The 18,427-nt window shown below is 40.8% G+C and overlaps 3 protein-coding genes across 4 annotated transcripts; all 3 read right to left on the bottom strand.

Moving 5' to 3' along the window:
- Positions 1-3,935: 3,935 nt before the first annotated feature.
- LOC111216707 (cyclic AMP-dependent transcription factor ATF-4-like) lies at positions 3,936-8,725 on the bottom strand. Of its 2 annotated transcripts, none has more exons than XM_022738327.1 (4): positions 8,558-8,725; positions 7,335-7,514; positions 6,771-7,088; positions 3,936-5,806 (listed from the first exon to the last, which is right to left on the bottom strand). In XM_022738327.1, the coding sequence occupies exons 2-4, from the start codon at positions 7,381-7,383 to the stop codon at positions 4,791-4,793; spliced, it is 1,383 nt and encodes a 460-aa protein (XP_022594048.1). In that variant the 5' UTR covers positions 7,384-7,514; positions 8,558-8,725; the 3' UTR covers positions 3,936-4,790. The 2 variants fall into 2 exon arrangements, with proteins under 2 accessions (XP_022594048.1, XP_022594049.1); XM_022738328.1 differs by having other exon boundaries at positions 3,936-5,803.
- A 984-nt stretch (positions 8,726-9,709) lies between these two features.
- LOC111216655 (apolipoprotein L3-like) lies at positions 9,710-15,602 on the bottom strand. The gene is made up of 9 exons (XM_022738251.1): positions 15,556-15,602; positions 14,173-14,277; positions 13,627-13,734; positions 12,598-12,699; positions 12,457-12,496; positions 12,328-12,367; positions 11,598-11,727; positions 11,298-11,486; positions 9,710-10,518 (listed from the first exon to the last, which is right to left on the bottom strand). The coding sequence occupies exons 1-9, from the start codon at positions 15,562-15,564 to the stop codon at positions 10,087-10,089; spliced, it is 1,155 nt and encodes a 384-aa protein (XP_022593972.1). The 5' UTR covers positions 15,565-15,602; the 3' UTR covers positions 9,710-10,086.
- On the bottom strand, positions 15,358-18,165 carry rps19bp1 (ribosomal protein S19 binding protein 1). The gene is made up of 4 exons (XM_022738252.1): positions 17,997-18,165; positions 17,534-17,710; positions 16,967-17,064; positions 15,358-16,789 (listed from the first exon to the last, which is right to left on the bottom strand). Exons 1-4 carry the CDS (start codon positions 18,049-18,051, stop codon positions 16,640-16,642), a joined length of 480 nt encoding a protein of 159 aa, XP_022593973.1. The 5' UTR covers positions 18,052-18,165; the 3' UTR covers positions 15,358-16,639.
- Positions 18,166-18,427: the final 262 nt, after the last annotated feature.

Genomic DNA, 18,427 nt, shown 5'->3' with positions numbered 1-18,427 from the left:
ATAGCAGACAGGACCTGAGGTTTCCACGAAGAATCTGAATGTGTCAGATTTTTTTTTTTACAATGTCCGGGACTGTGGCGTGTTTCCTTGTTGTTTTAATGTCAAGGTTGTCATCAACACGAAATGTGGAATCAGCAGCTCTGCACACTTTGTTGCTTTGCAGCGTGGGCGTGTCAACACGTGTGGTAGCTATTTGCACACAATGATAAATCCTACAGTCCAGCTCTTTATGCTTGACTTTACATTCATATAAAAAATCATTTAAACACTTGAACAACTGCAACTTTTGACCATAATGTATCACATCAATGTGACAGTGTCCACAGGTCTAATTTATACAAGACTGCACGTCACGTGATGTATATGTGTTATAGTTGTGTTATATAATATCAGCCAGAGATAGACTAGCAACAGGCTGAGGTCAGAATATCTGAATGTGTCAGATTGCTTGGCTCTTACTGACTTACAGTAGACAAACTATGAATAGCCTTACAGCCTTACTAGGTTTCATCGCTTTGGTGAGCCAAATGCCATCAAGTCTTATAATGTAACGTGTGAAATATAGTTGAGGACTGTCTCAGGAGCGCTTAAGTGCAGACTGTACAAGGATACAAGTCAATTCGTAGCCTTGTCAAACCGGTTTTACTGGACTGGCTCCAGGCAGTCGTCCGCACAGATGTGATTTTACAAAACAGGAAACGAAATTAGAGGAGGGCTTGAAACCATACAGTCTACACTCGGCTGCTGGTCTGAAGGTACGCCTAGTTAACAGCTTAGTACACAAAATCATCTGGTTCAATTCAAAATAAAGTGGTTTGCTCAAATTAGGGCACGGCAGTGTGAGTGTCAAGAGTGTTATCCCTCTGGCATTCCTAAGCACACAGTCCTCCTCTTTTAAGTTTCACAGCCACAAAGCAGCCTGTTGTGTGCTGTGCGTAAAACAAGGCTTTAGTTCAGACCAACTCAGTCATGAAAACCCTCATGGAGTGAGACACATGACTGCACACGAACATGCACAGATTCTGCTCTTACACTGTCTTCGTCTAATTGCAACAAAATGACTCACCACCACTGTGCTGTGAATAAATGAAGTGAATGAAACTGCCGTGATCCTGATTACTATGGAGCGCGGAAGAATGTGACAAGAATAATCTGTGCAGCTTCGCTTGGAGCCACCACACCCATAATTCACTCGTGTGAGAGAGAATCTCTCCTGTCAAATTTTTTTTTTAAAAAGTTGTCAGTGCTTTTAAACGAATTTCTCAGCCTCTGTAACGACCTGTGTGTGTGTGTGTGTGTGTGTGTGTAGCATGTTCGAGGTGTCGCTTGCAGGAACCGGACTCCACATGCGTGTAAACCTCAGCACTAACCTGGATTCTTGAGGTCAGATCTCACGTGGCGATGAAACATATTTTTAAAACATGTTCTCCCTACCTCTAGACTAGTGGTTCTCAAACTTTTTCACATCAAGGACCCCTAAACTAAAACAAATTAACAACCAGTTTAGCTTTGTTGTTTTTCATACTAACAGTATGTGCACCAGTACTTATCCATAAATCTAAATCCATACTACAAACTAATGCTGTGCAGGTTTTGAGTATGTAGTCGCAGGGTGGCCAAAGTCGAAAGCTACCAGAAAGGTTTACTGAAAACAGTCAAAACCTTGATTTTTGAGTGTGTTGTTGAGAGGCTAGAAAAAAATAAAATAAAATGTACTTTATGAAAACAAAAAAATAGTATTAAATTCAAAGAAAGACATGTAAATTTAATTGGAAGGCACATTGAAAAGTACTCCCTGCTAAAACAGTATATAATGACAATTTGTTTGTAGCTCACACTATGTAATGTGGATTTGGGACACAGTCTTCCTGAGTCATTTAGATGAAATAAAGCCGTCATTTGTGAGTGACACCTGAGCTTTTCATGCAAAGTGAAAATGCAGGTTTCAACACTGAGAAGTGTGTTGCACTTTAACACATATCTCATATATCTAAGTATCTAAGAAATAAAATAACCAATGAGGAAAAAATAGCATCGTACATGTGTAACGAGAAAATTCTTGAAGAAATTTTGAATATATAATTAAAGAGAGCAGAAATTATGTGCACGCTATTAACAATCGACAATTACTTTCAATATAACAATGAATTTTCCAAGCAATTAATTTGCAGCAACCATTATAAAAGTCATAATGAAAAAGCCTTTATCATCTGCCTTTAGGTCTACAGCTCAGGCTGCTCTTCTTATCTGTCTTCTCAGGAGGGTAAGGCCTCACTACTGAGGAATCTGTCAGGGAGGGGTGTTTGTCGGTATGTGTGTGTGTGTGTGTGTGTGACTGTGTGTTTAAGTGGTTTTACTGCCAGGACTAAATTTACACAGCTGCTTGACACTAGTCATCATATTGAGCTGCCTCTGAATCTCACACACACCCACCACCCACACGGTTGTATTACTGTTGGGGACACTACGCTGACTTCATTCAATCCCAGCAGGCATCATTTTAATCCTATTAACCAATACTTGCCTAAATGTCCTCACAGTTTAGACAGAAACTATGTTCAGTCATGCCTCATGGACCAGTTTTCAAACCAGTTGTAGAGGCAATCAACTGCTTTGATGTCCAAAATATGTGTCACACACACAGGGCGGTTGATGTTAACACGTGTGGCACTCAAGCCTCAGACCAAACCGTACAAAGACATCTGTTGCTAAAACTTGCTGTCCCTCCACCCTCTCTGTCTGTCACCCAGCATGTGACAGACCCGAGACTGTAGTCTGGTTTCACAAATGCAAGGACATTCTCATAAAACATTTGCCCAGCTGTTTCTTGCTTTCTTCCCCCTCATCTCTCATTTCCTATTTCCTGACAGAGAGCTGTAGTTTTTGCTCCAGGTGGTAACAAGCGACCTCACACCAGCTTCTTGCAGCGGAGCGTGGACCAGTTTGAACTCGTTTGGCAGGTTAAGTCCGGGGACATGCTGTGCACATCAACGTAAACTCTATCAGTGACAGTGTGCGGATTTATACACCTGCTTAGAGCATTTGGAAATAAATAAGATACAAGTTTAAATCACTCCAAATATGTTCGTAGGTGTTTTTGAAACATTTCTCAACTACCAGGTTTTTGATCACACCCTTTTCCTGTGACTGACAGACCAGCTTAATTTGTGTGTTTAATTTCTATGACACATCAAACAAAGCTAAGAGACAGGAGCTGAGTGACTCATACTTGGGAGGATATAAATACTAGCACGGTACAACTCTGCTGAGCACTGTGAAACTATTGCAACATGATACACCACTTTCTGTCCTTTTTTACTGATGTTTTTGTTGATAATAAATTAGGCTACGTGAGCATTTTGAATGTTGGTGGCAGTGCTACCCTGTAGATTTACTTTGATTACTTCATGACAACTTTGCCCATTCCTAGGAACCCTATTTATTTAAAAAGTGATGGCTGGTGGTTTTCAAAACCTGAAAATATTAATGACGGTGATGAGACTTCGCTTTTGCTGAGACAATTAGTTAATAGACAGAAAATTCATCTTGGTTTTTTCCCCAGGCAGAAATGACCCAAATTCCTGTCCCCCCATGAAGATTTGCAGTGTTTCTGTTTTACATCGATGTAACCTGAGTGTAGTTGGATTTTGGACAGTTTTAAAGACGTCAATTGGGATACTAGGAAACAAGGTGGACACTTTTCAATATTCTCAAAAGACATTTCAAAGCAGCTAAATGGAATTCAACCATCATGAATTTGATTTACACCTGTGCTTTTCTTACTGTGGGATGTCAAACTATCAGGGTAAAAAGTCTATTGTACTGTCAGCACATTAACAGATTAAAAAAAAAAAAAAAAAGTTTAAGCACTAATCACTACTTTTCTGCTACTTAAAGAAAACTATTGTCGTTGGAAAAAGAACATTACACATATCACTTGGGTACTGATAGATATTTATTAGAAAAAAGAGCAATGCATTTTTACAAGCCAAACACCTGTGCTAAGAGACTGAGCTACTTGAGACATTATCAAGTTTTATCCAGCATTAAATAACAAAAGCCACGATCGGCAAGCAAAGGAGAAGAAAACTATATACACATTAAAAAAAAAAAAAGAAAAAAGAAAAAAAAAGAAAACAGTGTTACATCAAGAATTCATGAGGCCCCTTTCTGGACTTGAAGCTGTTAAGAGGAAGATCAAAATGGGGTGAGACTGGGTTAAAAAGGAGTGGGTGGGTAACAAGGTTGAAGTGGTTTCTCACTTTACTGATACAGGAGTTATTTTCTTGAAGCTGGGCTGGGATCCGGCTATTGTCTGATGCTGGGAGTGTGAGGGAAATCTCTCGTCAATGGGTTTGAAAGTCTACAACACTACCGGGAGCTATGGTGACTTGTGTTTTGCATGCCTAATCTACAAAAGACAAATATACACCCTGCCTGTTTGTGCAAGTACTGCTAGTGAGGCAGGGAGTACACATGGGGATCTAACAGGGGACTGAGAGACAAGCATGTACAGATGCTTCACCTGACTACCTCCCAGCCCCCTGCTCTAAACTAATCATCTCAACTTTCAGAGGCTCTTCACTTTTCCTTCAGCTATTCCCTTCTCTCTGTTCAATGCTGCGTTTCATACATCCACCCTCACATGCCATTTGTCTATAATCTCTTAAAACATACACTTCTAACACTAGAACACATATCTTTGCGATAGCATGTGAGCACTGGAGCAGAAACACAACCCCATCACTACTCTGCAACAGCGAGACTGTACCACATAAGCATCCTGGTGTTTAAGCCACTGAGTTGGTCTTGCCGCGGCGGTGCTTACGAACTTCCTCCATCAGGTCCTTGAGATACTGGATCTCTCGGCTGATGGACTCTGCCTTCTCTGCCAACTCATTGTTCTTCTTCTCCAGCTCTTCGCACTCTGAGTTCAGCAGCTCCTGCTCGACCCTCTTCTTCTGCCGGTAGCGAGTGGCTGCCGTCTTGTTCTGCTCCATCTTCTTCAGTTTCTTCTCCACCACCTTGGGAGCACCAGACACCGATTTGACCCTGGGGACCTTGGCCGAGGGGGAGGAAGCGGTAGAGGGCTCCGGCTTGGAGTAGGGTTTGGTCCTGGAGGAACCAGCTGTATGGGAGGGGGTGGGAGGAGGAGATGGGAGGCGAGCCGGTGAGCCAGCAACTGACTCGATTCCAGAGTCGTCTTCGCAGTCGCTTGATCGAGGAGAGGTTTTAATGGACGGGTCCGCAAGAGATACGAGGGAAGGCTCGTCTTTGTTGGTGAGCACTACTACAATGTGAGATGTGGGAATGGACAGCACGATGGGGGTAGTTGTCTGAATGTTTCCACTGGGTTCTGGGATGATGGTAGTGGTGGTGAGAGATGCAGCCGTTTTCTCTGCATCCAGCACATCCACTTCACTTCCTAGCTCCAATGTGTAGGCTTGAGGAGAGGGGGGAGACAGAGAGGGAACTGGGGAGGGAGGCTCAGACTTCATATCAACCTCCTGATCAGGAACCATCTCTGTCTTCTTGGCCTCAGCTGCCCCAGGAGGAGGGAGATCCAGAGGGAGGGAGGGGATACCGGCCAGTGACAGACCCAGCTCCAGGCTGTCAGGTGAGGTGGGGATGGTTGTTTCGAAGGACTCTAGATCCAGATCCATGTGGGAGTCAAGCGAGGCCAGGAGATCCTCGGGGGAGCTGGGAGAATCGTCAGATGAGCAGGAGCCAATGAGGGAATCCAAGTCAAATTCACTCAGGTCAATTTTCTCTGACATCCAATCCATGCCCGTGAAGGCATCATCTGCTGACAAAGGATTTACTTATTAATATTTTATCAACATCACAATGAAATAGCAACTGGGATACAAATACAAAGAATAACTTCAGGTGCTTTATGGTAATCAGATTGCCAGTGAATACAAAAGCATGTTTTTAACGTCATACTCAGTGTCTTAATAATATTTATTGAATAATGACGCCAAGTACAACTTAATCTTTCTAAATCCTACCCTGTATTAGTAAGGTTTGTGACGCATAAACACTTGATAGTGCATTCAGTACAGTAGGAACTCTTTCAACTGATGCCAAGACCTGCAATGAATTCTATGCACATGAATGAGGATAGACGTTGTGAAAAAATGCTAAAATACACACTTAGAGCCACACCTGGGCTGCATACCAATAAATGTTCCTCACTGGCCACCACACCTACCACTTACTGACTCACATGTTTCATTTTGGTGCTGGATGAGTGTAGAGTGTCTTAACAAAGACTTTGCACATTTTGGTTTGCATGTTCACTAACACTTTAGTCCTAAATGTTTTTGGCAACTTCCATTTTTACTGTAGAAATGTAATGTGGAATTGTCTTGTGACCAAATACTACAGAATTCTAGCATCTAGGACATGCTGCCTGCAGGGCAGCCTTAAATGCTTTACTGACACAAAACCGCCCATATGAAACATTTACTGGGAGCCTTAGAGCAATTAACATTCCCAACTTCACAATCACCTCTAACAGTGGAAACATTTCTAGCCCTCAATTTCTTTCATTGAACAACTGATTGATGCCAAGAATGTGCTTCTTACTTAACCTGTAATTTTATTTAGTCACTTTTCTTTCAGTCACCGATTTCCCTTCTTCATCTTTTCATAGATTTTGTAATTCAACTCAACTGTGCTTCCAATCTTTTGTTCCTTTCTGAGACATTTGTTAAGAATTATCTTCTTCATATATGTAAGAAATTAAAATTTAAAGTCACTCTCACCTTTGCCATCATCTGCTCCAACGTGGGCATCGAGCAGATCGCTGGCACCCAGCCAGGGGAGGGACAGCGAGTCCGCTCCAGCCTTGGTTCCCAGAAACAAGGAGGGATGTGTGGGAGGAGGAGAGGGAGGTGGGGAGGCAGAAGAGAGTGGGGAGGATGACAAGGTCTGAAAGGGAGACAGGGAGGATACGTAGGAAGATAAAGAGAGGGGGGGCGAAGCTGGCGCCTTCCCCTCTAGAGAGGAGGAGGGAGAAAGAGCTTCTTCTTCATCTTGGTCCAGAAGGGGCCCCATGGGGTCAGCCATCAGAAACGAGGGCCCTGTGGACAAGGACTTCCTCAATAAGTATCTAACTTTATGAACAAAATACACAATTATTCTATTTATGCAAGACTGAATAACCAAAAACCTTTTTCAGATCACATCTCTGCTAAGTATAGGCATCTAAAGCCATACTTAAAGTCCATGAAGCCAAACTTTGCAGTTTCTTATTCATACTGTGCATTCCCTGTATTCACTAATGTTTGTGGTAGTGCTTTGGAAACATCTGTCATCACAACACCAACCTAAGTACAGGGCCTCCACGTCCCCCAAGGCCAGCTGGGAAAGTGTCATGGCTGCTGCTGGTCAGTGGTAGCCGTGAACGGGTGAATAAAAACAAAGGCGAATCCGATGACGTTAGCAAGTCGAGGGGTTCGGTACTGCTGTCGACGGCAGCAAAGCTGAGGGTGGTTGCCGAGAGAGACCTGGATGAAGGAGATAACAGACATGCAAACAATGTCATGGGGAGAGAATGAGGGATACAACTCAGTTTGAGAGTTACTTTATTAAGAGGTTAAACATTGGTGGAAACATTTTGGGAGCTGAATGTCCACAGCTAAAAAGGAAAACACCACAAAAAACAAGCTTTAATCGCAAATAAAGAGCTGGGACCAAAGTACTATTATGCCACGTGGTTGACAACACTTTGAGTGGGTCAACCTTATGTGTGCATGCAAGATCCCCATAGTGTATATACACATTTGTTGAAACAACAACACAATTCCAGATTATAACAACCCTCATGCAAACAGTACAACTTTCTTGTTGGTGTGCGCTTGCGCTGTGAAGGCTTTCGACGCCTCTCATATGGGGGAGGGGAGGCTAATTTTGGCTAATCCGTTCCACTGAAGTGTCACAGCGCCGTTGATGGTTAACACCCGCCCTCCACCGGGGGATAACATTTCCTAATTTGGTCATGCTTTGGTTGGTAACTCCGCCCTCCTCAGAGGAGATGTGGGAGGGCAACCGCCATTTTCACAACAGAGCCATCTGTCCCAGGGCTGAGTGGGAAGGACGGTGCGCGCCATTTTGGACACGCCACGTTGTCAGAGTTTAATATACACAAACACAACCAATGTTGAAAAACATTTAACAGCCTGACTGTTGTTGTGAAATACACGTCAACTTTAACCGAGCTGCCTACAAAACGTTTCTCTCACAACTGTAACAGCCTCTAATAGGCCTCGATGATTAAAAACAAAAACGGCTCACAACACAGGCTGTCGGCCGGCTGGGACTACCTCAGCTGACACTGTAATTCGACACTGACACACCAACTGTAAACCCTCATCACGGGATCGACTTTTAGATTCGCCCATAGTTTTCAAGAATAAACCGTTTTTTCAGCGCGCCTAACCGTTACTCAACAGGTATGTTAACTTCATCAACACTAGCCGGTCGAGCTTACATTTACGCCGACAGTAATCAGACATGAACGGGTATGGAAAATATCGGCAAAAATACTTACGCCATTTTGCCAGAAATAGCCAGTGCACTTAGCCGTTGCACTGCCAGGTTGTTGCCACTGCAAGGATCGCCGCCGCACGCCTTCACAATGCCATTTTAGCGCGTGATAGCTACTACTGAGAGCTGATAATCACTTGATATGTTGTGGAAACGAAGAACGAGCGGAGGGAGTCACACTGGTATATACAGAGCCGAAGAACCACCGAGTGTATCCCTCCGCTGTGTCACTCCACGGGGGCGTTTGCTTGCGGCGTAAGTAGCAGCGCGAGTGAGAGGAGTTTCCGTTTCAAAGAATGGATTTCCAAACAATAATGAACGCCCATTTCAGCCAAGCAGTAGTAGTAGTAGTAGCCAAACGCGCATACCGCTGCGATTACTCCGCTCGAGTCTTGTTTTTGATTGGCTAGATGCATATCTACACCCGACAGTTGACAAGATAGATCCATATGGAGCTTTAAGCACGACTTCCTCCCTACGTCAAATATAGGTCAAATGCAAAATGTAAACATTGAGTAAGGGAACACTATTGCGGGTCTTTTATGCGCCTGTCGAAGGCAAATACCAACTTCAAACATATATTACGTAATACACAACTCACATACTTAAAAAAACAAAACAATTATTTTAATCCGTGTTGATTTTTAGGCCTACCTTATCCTGCATCCTGACCCTAATTCTATTTTTTTTTTTTTACAATTGTTTATCAAAATGTAATTTTTAATCATGTCATATAATCACGTTGTTGTCTGGAACTCATCTTTGTTTTTAATGCTGTGTAGTGAGGCAAAAGTAAGTTTCCACATTGCGGACAATGGAGTTCCTAACAAACAACCTTCAGTAGTAAGGAAATCATAATCAGATTTGTCAGGTACACTGTATTTCCAGTCTTTCTCGTTTTGTGGGCGCTGTCCCTGCACCATAGCGCTATATTACTTGTTGATCTGTCTGCGTATAGCCTAAGCAACATGCAGTCTCTTGTGAATTCATTGCAGCTGGTGGATAAACTTAATGAACCCGGCTATAGCTCACAGGGCCAAGAACTGGACTGCCCTCTGGTGGTTATCTTCAGCTATTAAAAGTTTTATTTTTTACAATCTTGCACACATTTCCTTGTATACACATGAACAAATGATGAACATAACATTGAGGCTAGTGTGTGTATATATGATACTTTACTACTGATTAGTTTAAGAAAAAATTCTTAGCAAGAGCATCATGCAAAGTGACAAAGAGGAACAAATATTTAAAAGCCACAGAGATACACACAATCTCAGTTATATCTAGTCAAAGTAAACAGTCTGAAGCTACAAGCAGTAAAGCTGGAAAAAAAGGTAGGCTGTAAAGTATATTACATGTCTTTAAAATAAACACGTAAACAAAATTAACAAAAATTAATCATTAATCATTAATTAATCATTTTCACCATTTTTTCATCATTTTTTTTTTCCTTGGAAAAATCAAGCAAAAATCACATCAAACCGTAACCCATACACAAAGCAGGCAGGGGACTGTCTACCAGTTCAAAAACATTCACACCTCTTGACAATGCTTACTGAACAAGTCCTTTATTTGGATTAGCTCATCTAATCCATTATTGAGCCCTTCTGCTAGCGTGCAGATTTTAGTTGCAAGCTTCGACTCAAGGCCCTTTTTCATCTTCTCCCCATCTTTTCCTTGGGTGTAGTAGGAATCCATGGCAAGGGCAAAGCCTTCAATCATCCCAAATGCCTTACTGTTAGCCTCTAAGGCCCCAGCACTTGCCCCTCCTGTAGTAGAAAGGTCTACCATGCTGGCTACCCTCGTGGAATCCCCCCTGGCTCTACAGAGAAGGGACAGATCGTGCTGCTTTAGCTGCTCCATGCCCTTATTGACAAACTTCAAGGAGTTGATAATGTCCGTCATGAGGTCCCTGTAATCTTGGAGTGTCTTTTTGATTTTCTTCTTGTCGAGAGAGGTGCTCACCTGTTAGAACAGAATTCATAATCTGTTACTCAGCAGCTTTAAACACATGATGTGTTAATTAAAAAAGTTTTTTAAAAAAGTTAGAACTACTTTGTGTTTATTCTTTGTGTTTGCTTATGGCACCTTTTCATTATTCTAATCGCATGAAATTGTGTTTGAAGGAAATTAACTGAGCATATTTATCCTACGGCCTGCTGTTTGCCAGTGTGTGTTTTTTTAATACTACCATTAGGGGGCGTTAAAGTAGAGAAAGTTTGACACTTAGTGGCTTTAAATCAATTACTCATCTGGCAGATGCTTTTATTCAAAGCAATTTACCAGTTAGGGACATCACTAAAGCTTCAGTGCAGTAGGAAACTTTAGCGTAAGTACTAAGTACTACATCTATTTAATAAGTGCGCAGAGATCAAGTAAGGAAGTGCACTGAAAATGCATAGTGAGTATTAGTTAGGCAGGTTAGGGTGTTAGAAGTGTTAGGAGACGAGGCGCTCTTGGAAGAGTTCAGTCTTCAAGAGATTCTTGAAGATAGAGTAGGGACGCCCCTGCTCTGATAGCATTTAGTAGCTTGTTCCACCATCAGGGAACCACAGACCAGTGCAGTCTGGACTGAGATTGCTTTGTGTGCAGCAATGACAATACAAGACAACATTCCTTAGAGGAATGCAGTTGCAGAGAATGAGCATGAGGCTGTATGATCAAGTTCAAATAGATGGGTGCAGAGCAATTATTTCAAAAAGAAAATCCACACCACAAACTATAAATAACCTTGTTGTTGTCACCTTGTCGGTGATGGCTGCTGTTGCACCAGTGACGCCACCGACTGCAGCCACGCCCACGCCAACTGCAGTCAGGGCCAGTGAGGCTCCTAGTGTCACAGGAGATAGTATCACTCCGGCTGCTGCTGCCACACCTCCCAGTACAGTTGTAGTTCCTCCGGTAATAGCAGCGATCTTTGTCCCTTTTGAATACTTTAGAGTGAAAAGGGAATTTATTTGATATACTTCAACTGAATTGTGTCTCAAACATACCTAAAATTAACTGGTGCAGTTAATCAGAAGTAATTTAATCAGTCTTGTTACCTTGTTTAAGTTGTCAGCGGTGCAGTGCAGCTCCGAAGTGTACTCCTTCAGGGTGGCACCGTGTTCAGTCAGCAGAAGGATGTAAGTCTTGATAGCTTTATAGAGGTGTTCAGCTTTAACTTTGATGATCCTGAGAAGTATTATAAGAACATTGTATCGGATCATTACAACTGAGCTTTAATTAGAGGAACCCATTCAGTTTAATCTAAAGGCAGACTGAGTTTGTGTATAGACAGTGATAGTATTGAGGCTTTTAAATGACTATTCATGTATAAAATTTTGACCTGAGAAGACCAATAAGTGTGAAGGTTTGAGAGAGCAGTTCACAGCTGATGTTTGTTTTGGCCATGCTAGCAGAGAGGCTCTTGGGATGGCTTGGTTGATTGGTTGGATTTTCATGAAATTTGATACACACACTCATGTTACCTTCAGGATGAATTGTGATCACCTTGGAAACCCCTTAACTTTGACTTTATAACCAAAATACCTGCAAAGCTAATAATGTTCCCATCAGCCTCAGTGGCACTTTGCATTAAGTGCCAATTACAATATATTAGCATGCTAACACGCTATACAGAGATGATGAACATGGCAAACATTATTTCTGCTACATGTTACATGTTTGAACATGTTAGCATTTATGATGTTAGCATTTAGCTCAATGCACTGCTATATCTCAAGGATAGAAACAGAAAAGGTGTAATCTGGTGTTTTGAAGAGGTAAGCTTACTTCCTTGGAGAGCTGATGTCGTCGCACAGGGACTCCCAGGCTGCAAGTCAATAAAACTGTACTTTAGCAACATAAAGATGCCACGCTCACTGGGAACATTAATATTTTCAAACTGGTTCTCTTACTCACATTTCTTTTCCTTCCACCATACCATCAGAGAGCAGGAATCCTGTTAGAAGATGAGAAGTCATTTATTAACAATGCAGCTAAAAAGACGACGTATTCCTGGACAATGTTTTAGTGAAGTAATTGTTGTAAAAGAAAAGTTACCAAGATTTCATCTTTATCGTCAGGGTCTCGTCTTGGAAGTATGGGAGGCAGCCGAAATTGTTTTGCTTGATGGATATTCGTATTTGATTGATCAGCAATCACCTGAGAATAAATGACAATCCAGGCATACCAAGTGAAAGGACAAAAACATGTTTTTAGATCTGTGTGATCTTTTTTTTCTTCCCATATCAGTTATCTGATAGAGGCAGTCTGATGGATTATTTTCATTCTTTTCATGCCTTATGTGACGTTTCTGCCTCATCTCATGAGCTTCAGAAGATTTTTATTATTACAAATCTACAGGTCTTTGTTCTTCGATCATTTTCCCCCTTTTTTTCTGGTGTAGTTTTAAATCTAAATGCAGGGCCTTCACTTTTGATGGCGTTGGTGGAGCATGATTCCATTACGTGATTAAGGATTTTAGTCTTTTTATAACATCTGAATAGATTTTATTGCATAATATACTTGAGTAATTTGTTTACCCATTTAAATATATTTTTTAAACATACATCAATAAGAAGATTAGACTATTTTCTTTATTCCAGAAGAGTAAAAGTTTTTCCCAAAATGGACATTTAGAAGTATAATCCATAATTCAGAGTATTTTGTAGCTGTGTATTTTACCAGCTAACTAGCTGCTATGCTCACACAACACTACAGAAACATTAAAGGTTGTTTTTCTACATTACCTTGACCAGCCAGTTTGAAGAAATTTGATCTTGTACTTATTTTCTTTTACTTTTTTTTTTTTTGACTGTGGATGGAATTTCATGGTCTTCTGATTTTGGCTACAATATCTGAATGACTAAGTACAAAGTTTCTCCAACTTTCCACAAGAATTCCCCAAATTGGGATTCCCCCAAATACCCTAAAATTCTCCTCGTTCATTAAGGGGGAACCTTTAGGATTTTGGGTCACTACTGCGCATTCTGGCAAATTCAGATGTGAAGATGTTTCATTAACTTTTACTTGTTTTACTTTGTGAGCACATTTTGTCCCACATCATGCTTTGAAAGAAAACAACAGTACCTTTACTATTTTTGGGCCGCCATTTTCAGTTTCACTTCCTCCCGGACTCTTTTTAACAGTCCACTTCTTTGGCAACACTGGTGGAGGAGTTGAGGACACTGAACCTCCCTGAGTGAAAAACAAAATACGTCATCAGTCACAGTAGCTGACTGTTGAAATGTAAAAGACACACTTCATTGCTCAATTTGAATCTCTACATCTGTAAATGTCGGTTTGTAACTGTGATGTACTGCATGGAATTTTTAAAAAAAATGCACTATAAGTATTGTAATGAAGATACATGTATGTGCCAGGACCATAGAAAATGTGTTATTTATGCAATATTTTTTTTAGTTAGAATCTTAATTAGTAAATCTTTGTAAAATTTAAAGAAATCAAATTTCAGATATAATTTTATTCCATCCAGAAGTATCGGATAAAAAGAAATCATTAGAATTCAACCATATAGTTTGTTGAATCCTGATTTACAAATGTGCCTATACATGACAGTTAGAGTTGACTTGCGGGTTTGATCTCTCTGCGGAGTATAGATTACTGAGCACCAACCTTTATATATCTTGTGGGAGACTGAGGAGTGGATGCCTCATCGTCTTCAGCTTTGTCCTGAAGGTTAAGTTTGTTCCTTGGCATTGGAACTGGTCTCTTTGAATCCTGAAAAAGAAGAGGCATAATTCATCTACACACACTGAAGCTGTTGCAGTATCTGATGACACATTCCATAACATATATTATAAAATGTTTAACCAATCAGAGGACATTATTCCATATTCATAATTCCCCTTTTTTGACATTTATCCAGATTATAAAACTGCAGTTTACAACTGTAATGAGTATTTTCCCAGATAAGCCTATACATTATGTAATTAAACTTAGTCCAGACTGGAGTCCAGTTCCCAGCCTGACTTTGTATCAGAAAAAAGTTTCAAAACAACTACTTTGTAGATTCTTATCAAATTCACTGTAGTGTTTTTAGGGAAGCACAAATATGACCCAGACAAAACATTATTAATCTGCATTCCTAATCTGAGAAGTCATCCATATTACAGTATCTATCATGGTAATCAGTCCGCTGAGGTTGATTTCAGGTTATCTTGCCAAGCATGTCGGACAAGCCGGATCACATCTTTGCACACTCACATCTCGTTTCACTTTCACTCTGCACAATAACTAGACAGTAGAAATAACATTAGAAATTAAACGACAGCAACGGAAACCATTCAATTAATGTGCTAAAGCAACATAGTCAAAAACATTCAATATCCAAGCACATCAGTGTGTATAGTAGGATGGGTAGGGATAGGACTGTGATTTCAGTGGCTTCCATCCATCATCTATACCACTTTTCCTTATAGGGTCGCAGGGAGACCTGGAGGCATTCCCGGCTGACATTGGGCGAGGGCGGCGTACACCCAGGACAGGTCACCAGTCTATCGCAGGGCAGACATATAGAGACAATCAAGCACTCAGACTCTCATTCACACCTATGGGCACTTTTCAGAGTTGCCAATTGACCTAATGTGCATGTTTTTGGACTGTGGGATGAAGCCGGAGTACCCAGAGAGAATCCACGCAGGCACAGGGAGAACATGCAAACTCCCACAGAAAGGCACCAACCGGGGTTCGAACCCAGAACTCTCTTGCTGCGACTGCGCTAACCACCGCACCACCCTGATTTCAATGGCTTGTTTTGAATGAATAAGCAACCAGGGGCATTGTTTCTGGAAAGAGATGTTGCTGTTGACTTTTTAATTTTTAAGTTTTGATCAAATCTCAGAACACACCAAAAATATCTTGCACATTTTATACTGTAAGCAGAAACAGGGACCATATAGATAAACATGGCTCCAAAAAGATAAGCAGTATTACACATGCTACTTTCATAATCTCTGAAAAAGCAAGTGACATATATGACAATATGTAATTTCTTACCCGTGACATCGTGTAACCCTGCAGTCTCTCTCCTTTGCTGCACTCACACTGATGCTCACAATCGAAGTGTGAATGCTGATCTTAAAACCTGAACCAGTTAGATGCAAAAGCCATCAACATCTTATGACATAACTGGTATTCACTTTCGGTTAGTCAAGCATCTGCATTCTTGTTATTAACACGCCTCTAGCAGGTTCTGCTGAATGAAAAATATTTTCCAAAGTCAACAAAGCTGATATACATACATCATGCACACAGACACACAGTGAACAGATAATGTGATCACCAGCTTACATGTTACAAATAACAAATTAATTTGAATTTGTGGGAAAAGGCATCTAAGGTTCATTCATTTACTATTTTCTGCTGCACTACACAACACTGTGTTATTGCCATGACAAACAGAAGTGAGGGGGAGCTGAAACATTTTAACTTCAACCACTGAAACTTCATCCAGATTCTTCGTGTACAGTGTTTTTCTGGAAATAGCCTGTTGAGTCGTGGCCATAGCTAAACTCATACAAAGTCAACCATTTTCAAAAACCCTTTTTGTAAGTTAGTTTATTGCTACTACAACCAGAATGAAGATGTGAGTAACAGAAGAATTGAATTTACAAAAATACAGTGTTTTTAAATGTCAACATAAAGATAAAAAAAAAAAAACAATTACCGGTAAATAGACTGTGCTGATTGGAATTGTGACTGGAGGAGACCATTTTAACAATAAGAAAAATAATCTTTATATCTGTATTTATTACAATTATGGAGAAGAAACTGAACAAATTCAATGAACTTTGCATATGTCTGTATCTTTTCTTGAGAAATCTAATTTAAGTTTTGAATTACAGCATTTTATCACCCAGGTAGGTAAATCCAATATTCCCTATGTGTGTGTTCAAAGTCCTACAACCAGCATAGATTCAGCCTATAGGAGCATTTCTCCTCAAAGTTTATTGTTCCATTCAGACGTGAAGTGAAACCAACCTCCAGAACACAACCTGGTCCAGAAATCCACTTTGAGCCACAAAAGGCAGCCATGGTGTTTCCTCTGATGCTGCAGTGTCTTTGTTTTTGTGCGTGCACTTTATTTCTTCTCCTCCACAGTCCTGCCAAAGTATTCCTTCTGGAACTGCTGGAACTCCTCCTCTGTGAACAACGACTTCGGCTCCTTGGGCTTCTTGGCAAGTAGTTCAGGGCGATTCCTCGACTGTCTCCCTAAATTGTGATTCAGGATCTAGGTGAGAAAAGGAGCAGGTCAACAAACTCAAATTAACAAAGTGACAGTGAAGAAGAGCAGAAAAAATATAGTAAAGTAAAACAATCATGGTTTTTTTAGTAAAAGACTTTTGACCAATTGACAATTTCTGATTTAAAACGACACTACTTAAAAAGCCAGAGACACCTTTCTTACCTTTGAAGTGTCAGAATCTGTTGCTTTGTAGCCTGTAGCCATAAAGTATTTGAGGTTTGCACTCATCTGGCTCTTCCCTTGCTTCTTCCTGAACTCCTCTACAATAAACACCAAAGGAGATGAGGAAGTTTAGTGCAAGAAGGTACAACAGATGCTGTAATACGTTAAAAACAAACACCAGAGGTACACTAGTACTCCAATCACACCAACTATGAATACTGTCAGATAAAGTTAGTCTTATGGCAATGTTTTCTTTACTATACTATTATTTTAAAAGGGATGTGCTGCTCAGCCACTGCAAGATTGTTAGCTTTATAATACAGCCACCTTGTGGTTTTGATGTACACCTGCAAAGAGAGAGCAAGAACACACACAGAGCCACCTGTATTCTACAATCTAGAAAACGATAATCAGCTTTATGGTGTTTTAATACAGCATGTGTCATCCATTAAGCGCAAAATCCACCTTAAACATGAGTTATAATCGGCTTATTACGTTTGTGAATTCTACTTTTGGGTGTATTTCCCTCTAAACTCTAATGCTGTGCAGGACTACGAGTAGACTGACCCACTGCAGACTTGATCCTCTTGTCTTTGACAGTGGCTTTGCTCTTGCCCGGACCCAGGCGACCCTGCAGCCGTTTGACCTGCTTGGTGACTCCCTGCCGCTTGGTGCTCACCAGCTCCATCACAGTGGCTGAGCTGGGGGTCTGCTGCTGCTTCTTCTTCTTCCCTTTACTGACATCTGGCAGGGTGCAAAGTACATAGAGAAAGGCAGAAAACCTAATTTAAACAGGACAATATATTCCACTATGTGACTGGTTAACTGTTAGCCAATGCACTTAAACTTTTTGAGTGTAATTCTGATAATAATTTAAAGCAAAATGAGCATCAGGTCACCAGTTTCCTATTTTAAGACAGTTAGAACCAAAGTGTAACGATGTAACCACACGAGTCACGAACAGTGGTCAGAGAGCACTTACATCCAATGCTAACGTTACTTAGCTAGCAAGCTAAGAGGCTAAACTGACCTTTAATATCGTCGCTAAGCAGCTCCAGTCCTCTTCTGAGCAACGACGCTGACATCCTGATTTAATAATGAGAAGTTTTTTTTCTAATTATCCACAAGCTACATCGATGAGAAGCGGCCTTAACAGCCGAACAGCAACATGTGAGTGCATCAACATCCGGTGAGCTCCTCGTGTGTGCACCGATTGAAAGCAGCCGGCTGGACAACAGTCGAAGAAAAGTTCCTACCTAGCTATTATTAGCCGTTAACCGCTGAGCCGACTGCTTTTTAACGGCTGTCACTGCTGTTACTACTACTACCAATAATAATAATGATAATAATGATAATAATAATAATAATAATAATAATAATAATAATAATAATAAGAAGAAGAAGAAGAAGAAGAAGAAGAAGAAGAAGAAGAAGAACCAGAATTATAATTATAGAGAAGAA

Source organism: Seriola dumerili, unplaced genomic scaffold, assembly GCF_002260705.1.
Source record: "Seriola dumerili isolate Sdu_G_001 unplaced genomic scaffold, Sdu_1.0 BDQW01000035.1, whole genome shotgun sequence".
Taxonomy (NCBI): domain Eukaryota; kingdom Metazoa; phylum Chordata; class Actinopteri; order Carangiformes; family Carangidae; genus Seriola; species Seriola dumerili.
Note: the sequence above shows the minus strand (reverse complement) of the source record. Positions and strands in the feature narration are given on the sequence as shown.

Excerpts from the sequence above, each read along its gene's own strand:
- LOC111216707 (XM_022738327.1), bottom strand. The coding sequence starts at position 7,383 with ATGACACTTTCCCAGCTGGCCTTGGGGGACGTGGAGGCCCTGTACTTA. Across the intron at positions 7,089-7,334 it reads CGTGGAGGCCCTGTACTTAG|GGCCCTCGTTTCTGATGGCT; the intron begins GTTGGTGTTGTG and ends CCTTGTCCACAG. Across the intron at positions 5,807-6,770 it reads TGGAGCAGATGATGGCAAAG|CAGATGATGCCTTCACGGGC; the intron begins GTGAGAGTGACT and ends ATCCTTTGTCAG.
- LOC111216655 (XM_022738251.1), bottom strand. Across the intron at positions 12,368-12,456 it reads ATGGTGGAAGGAAAAGAAAT|CCTGGGAGTCCCTGTGCGAC; the intron begins GTGAGTAAGAGA and ends ATTGACTTGCAG. Across the intron at positions 11,728-12,327 it reads GACATCAGCTCTCCAAGGAA|GATCATCAAAGTTAAAGCTG; the intron begins GTAAGCTTACCT and ends AATACTTCTCAG.
- rps19bp1 (XM_022738252.1), bottom strand. The coding sequence starts at position 18,051 with ATGTCAGCGTCGTTGCTCAGAAGAGGACTGGAGCTGCTTAGCGACGAT. Across the intron at positions 17,711-17,996 it reads GCTTAGCGACGATATTAAAG|ATGTCAGTAAAGGGAAGAAG; the intron begins GTCAGTTTAGCC and ends GCACCCTGCCAG. Across the intron at positions 16,790-16,966 it reads CAGATTCTGACACTTCAAAG|ATCCTGAATCACAATTTAGG; the intron begins GTAAGAAAGGTG and ends TTTCTCACCTAG.